This window comes from Nicotiana tabacum, chromosome 6 (assembly GCF_000715075.1).
Source record: "Nicotiana tabacum cultivar K326 chromosome 6, ASM71507v2, whole genome shotgun sequence".
Taxonomy (NCBI): domain Eukaryota; kingdom Viridiplantae; phylum Streptophyta; class Magnoliopsida; order Solanales; family Solanaceae; genus Nicotiana; species Nicotiana tabacum.
Window position 1 is genome coordinate 122,004,875 of NC_134085.1, and position 4,841 is coordinate 122,009,715.

The 4,841-nt window shown below is 37.8% G+C and overlaps 1 protein-coding gene across 1 annotated transcript; it reads right to left on the minus strand.

Annotated features, from left to right (window-relative positions):
- Nucleotides 1-941: 941 nt before the first annotated feature.
- On the minus strand, nucleotides 942-3,387 carry LOC107781096 (alpha-L-fucosidase 1-like). Its single transcript, XM_016601734.2, has 3 exons — nucleotides 2,732-3,387; nucleotides 2,117-2,353; nucleotides 942-1,771 (listed from the first exon to the last, which is right to left on the minus strand). The coding sequence occupies exons 1-3, from the start codon at nucleotides 3,280-3,282 to the stop codon at nucleotides 1,075-1,077; spliced, it is 1,485 nt and encodes a 494-aa protein (XP_016457220.1). The 5' UTR covers nucleotides 3,283-3,387; the 3' UTR covers nucleotides 942-1,074.
- Nucleotides 3,388-4,841: the final 1,454 nt, after the last annotated feature.

Consider the following 4,841-nt stretch of genomic DNA (forward strand, 5'->3'; position numbering starts at 1 on the left):
TTCATGAAACTTTTGGAGGATGTCTTTTTAGAATGTACAACGCAGACAAGTTTTCCTTCATATGCTGATGTTTTATAGACAAAAATGAAATGAGGATCAGGGCGGTGCTAGAGCTTCGGTAATCGGTGTCGAACCCAATAGCTTTAGTTCAAACCCTATATTTATCTTAAAAAATTCTTGAATATGTACAAATTCTTACTTTAGTTAGAACCTCAAGCCCAATAACTTTCAATCCTGGCTCCGCCGACTCTAAGGATCATGTTTTTTGGCCTTTCCTTTAATTTTTTTAGGTTACCCTTAACTTATAGGGTAACGTATTGCTTAAGATAAAAATAAATTTTGGGTCTCATTCAACTCTAAAAGCTAGCTCATAAGATGAAAATTATCAAAAACTATATAAATAAACCAAACAATTTCGATAGTTTGTGTTTACGCGACTGGCCTTGAAGGTCTAGTTTCTTATATGCTTAATAAACGTTTTGTGCATAATCTAATTTGAGACACTAATAGGCTCCACCTTCAAACAGGACTTGTGTCTGCAATCACGTACTTCTCCTCAAACATTTTTTTTTTCCTGCTCCAGTTCAAATATATTTGTGTCAGTTCGTTGATATAAATTAAAAGATACCCCCTCAATCCCATTTTATGAGAATCTAATTTTTGATATACAATCAAGTATAAATTCTTCAATTTATATATATATATATATATATATATATATATATATATATACACGTGCTTTTATATCAATTAGAATAATTAATTGATAATTCAAATTAATTAAATAAGTATATGAAAATATTATTTAAAATCATTTTTTTGACTCCCCGAATAGTAATAGTATCTAAATATAAAAAGGGATAGAGGGAGTATAATGAAAAGACACGGCGTTTTGGTTAGTCCGCCGTAACATTACCATACCAGGCCAGCTGCACATGAAAGGGTAATAGAATTAGCAACTTCAACACTTTATTGTGCATTTTTCACTTCCTTGTTTCTACTTTACAAGTCTACACTGAGACAAGAATTAGGCACAGGATATAAGCCCATATGGGATCAGCAGAAAGTGCTAAATTAAAATGGACCACTATCTCCTTGCCCATTTGGATTCCAAAAGGGATCAAAATGAAGACCAATTGATGAAATCAAAGGGATTGCCCTTGATTCAATTATCTTGATCCTCACACTATGACCACTCAACATTCCTTTTTCTAGCCTGTGAAGCTTCTTGTAACCTATTGTGGTTCCATTCGCAATTTTCATCCCATCTACATAAATTTCATGCCCTTTAATCCTTTGACCTAGCCCTATTGCTTCTTGAATTCTTACCACATTAAATCTCAATGGTTTGTCCTTCGCTTTGAACTCAATCCAATGTTCATCTTTATCTTCATCTCTTGGAGCCCAATATGTCCACAAATGGTCATTGTCTAGCACGTTTTCGGGTCCAAAACCTCCATTTTTACCACCCCTCTTACTACTTGCTTTGATCGAACACTTGGTGGCCAAATTGGTGGAGAATATTGTGTCGACTGCACTTCTAAATTCTTTGAGTCTTTGCACATCGCTCTCAGATATTAGTCCTTGTTTATTAGGAGGCACGTTAAGTAGCAATACGCAATTTCTTCCAACGGACTTGTAATAGATTTCGAGCAAATCGCTTAGGTTCTTTGGTGCTTGTGATTTATGCCAAAACCATCCTTTTCGAATGGATACATCACATTCTGGTGGTAGCCAATCTGTCCCTTTTGGATCTCCACTGTTGAGATAACTGCATTTAGTTTAGCAAAGTAAGCATTTAGCACTATAGTTTATAAAAATACAATCTTTGATATCACTCAGTTTTTGTAAATGGAATCCGCTCCTATATACTATAATATATTTCCTCAATGACTAATAATTTTCCATTTCTACTCTATGAAAATGTCCCACCAAATGACTGGACGTAACAGCCACAATCTAATAATTGGCATGTATCTTCTTGCTTTTCATACAAAGGGTAATTGACGTATATTGTTGACCAAAAATCAGTTGTCAATATTACTGAATACAGCTAGCACAAACAATAATAAGGGAAATAATTGTATTTAGGCTTGGAAGAAAATAGTTTACGTACTCAGCGTTGCTATTGCCAATAGACAGTAATGTTCGATTGATGGTAGACCAACTTGTACTTCCGGCGAATCCGTCCTCATTTCCGACCCATCGGACGCCCGGGCCGGCATCGGAAAATATGTTGATAGTGCTCTGCAACTCCCTCACCATTGCGAACCAATCATCGAAGTAATAAGTCATGTTTGGTGCGTTCGAACCCTTTGCTCCATCAAACCATATCTCTTTAACATCTCCATAGCTTTCAACCATTAAAAAGAAAATTATTAGTTCCATTATACCTTTTTTAAGCAGCAGGTAATTATTAACCGTCTATAAAGAGTGAAACTTATAACCTAAAAAATTAAACGTATTATTTGGTACAACATGCTAAAATATAATAGTAGTGTACAGAATTCTTTATTAATAGCCTCTCGATGTATATAGGTTAACTCTTTTTTTCTTTTCAAAAGGACTTTCGTATCCTAATTAAAACTGTCTTTGAATGAATCTGGTAACTAATGCGGCCAGAACAGCTGCGGTAAGTGTCGTCACATCGCCTCCGACATGTAACATATGCATGCATGTAACATGTCGAATTGAAACTTGAAAGTAAGGGAGGAAAAGATCAAAGGCTTACTTATTCAGAAGTTCTTGTAGTTGAGCCAAGTAGTGTTCATTGTACTCCTTATTATTACCATATCTCTTATCATGGCGATCCCACGGCGAAAGGTACAAACCAACGTCAACGCCACGAGCCTTGGCCGCATTGACAAATTCTTGAACCACATCACCTTGACCATTCTTCCAAGGACTTCTTATGACCGAATGATCAGTGTATTTAGAAGGCCATAAGCAAAAACCATCGTGGTGTTTAGCAGTGAGTATAATAAGTGACACTCCTGCTTGGACAGCCGTGTCAACCCATTGGTTGGCATCTAGGCGGGTCGGGTTAAAAATTGCAGGATTTTCATGTCCGGTGCCCCATTCCCTATCTGTGAACGTGTTGACACCAAAATGAAAGAACATAATGAGTTCTCTTTGGTGCCATTTTAGTTGAGCGCAATTTGGTAATGGGAGAATTGGCAAGGGAGGTGGTGTTATTTTCACTTGTTGGCTAGGAAATATCAATTGCAATAAGGTGAAAGTTGTAATGATAAGACATGACAAAGAATTATAAGGCTTAGCCATGAAATGTTTGCAATGTTGATAAGTATGGTCATCTAATAATTCAGTTGTGAATACATAAATATGGAGAAGATAGGGAGTGAATAAGTGCCAAATTAAAGTGGGGACCTTTACCTTTTCTCTTTTTGCGTGGTGTACCATATAAGGAGATTCTTTTGTAGAAGCTCCAAGAATAAAAGGAGGGAGAAAAGAGGAGAAATCTTGAAAAGGTTTTTGTTTGATTGTTGAAAGAGAAGTAAAAAGGTGATGTAGATGAAATTGGTTTCTTACTTTTCTGCCTCTTAATTTACACACTTTCACGGGTTGGCCTCCCAGTGTCTGCCGCATTGGATTAGGTAATTGACACATTCCGCTGTTTACTTCCCAAGGAAGAGTAACAGTTTGCATTATTACTCAGAAAGGAACGAACACTAACTAGCTATCTTTATATGTCCATTCACATGAAAAAAAGTTTGTGCTTAATGCCATGTCTACATTAATTTCAAGTGCATTATGAACTTGATATGCAATGTCTTAATGGAAACTGTATTGGTCAAAATCTGACTACCACGACCAGGTTGCCCACGACCCCCTTCTTAGCAATCGGGTAGTAAAAGTCAACAGAGTCCACTCCATTTCTCCTCTGAGATATCCTCCAAATCGAAAGGAGTAATGCCTAAAGTTACGACCAGAATGCATCATTGGCCAAAACGCGCCAAGTCACACTGAGGGTAAAGAAACTTCGACTATATATAGCGAAGGAAGGCTTTCAAGAAAGGGGCTTTTTCGATTCTCTGAGAAGGGAAGTCAAAATAAAAAACTCCATTCCTATATCCCGAAAAGAAGAACAATTGTAATGATCTTTCCTCATCAACTGATGAGGAATGCAATGTTTAATCTTAATAAAATTGCTGATATTTCCTTCGTCCCATATACAATCATCATTATGAAATCTCTCGATCTGGAATCAATTAAGTTTGACTACGATTTATCCCTTCATCTTTTGATTGATTTGTTCAAAAAGACTTTACAATCTTTTGAGTCAAACAATTTGGCGCCATCTGTGGGGATTTCCTAGTAAAAACTCCTAGTTTTTCCCAGATCAAAACTGAGAAACACAATCATTCACTGAAAGAAGCACGAAAGGAGAATCTAACCCAGGCAAGACATAAGAACATCGCCTTGAGGGAAGGAGAGCCAAACGGAGTCACGAAACCTGGAATTCCTCGCCCCATCAGCTGCAAATATCCTAAACAAGGCAAACAGCGCTACAATCCAGCTCTCCCCCAACGAACCACCGGACGGGAGCGAAGAACATCTCACCCTCACCTCCCCCACTTCGCTAGAGCAAGCACATAAGATTCGCGAGGACGAACGCACGCAAGGACACCTAGATAGAAGAAAAAAAATTATTTCGATGCATCCGAAACATCACCCACCGGCAGCATCTCCGAGCTAAACGGCCGGAGTCAGACAGGAAAACTATAACGTGCGCACAGTGCGAGCCTGCGTGAAACGTTGATGCCTCGTATCCACCAGCGTTGAACCATCTGATGCAAGCAATACCAAACAAACTGGGACTC

What these genes read in the sequence shown, in the direction of transcription:
- LOC107781096 (XM_016601734.2), bottom strand. Translation starts at nt 3,282, where the DNA reads ATGGCTAAGCCTTATAATTCTTTGTCATGTCTTATCATTACAACTTTC. An exon ending in CTACAAGAACTTCTGAATAA is followed by an intron (nt 2,354 to 2,731) that starts GTAAGCCTTTGA and finishes AATGGTTGAAAG; the next exon opens with CTATGGAGATGTTAAAGAGA. An exon ending in ATTGGCAATAGCAACGCTGA is followed by an intron (nt 1,772 to 2,116) that starts GTACGTAAACTA and finishes AACTAAATGCAG; the next exon opens with TTATCTCAACAGTGGAGATC.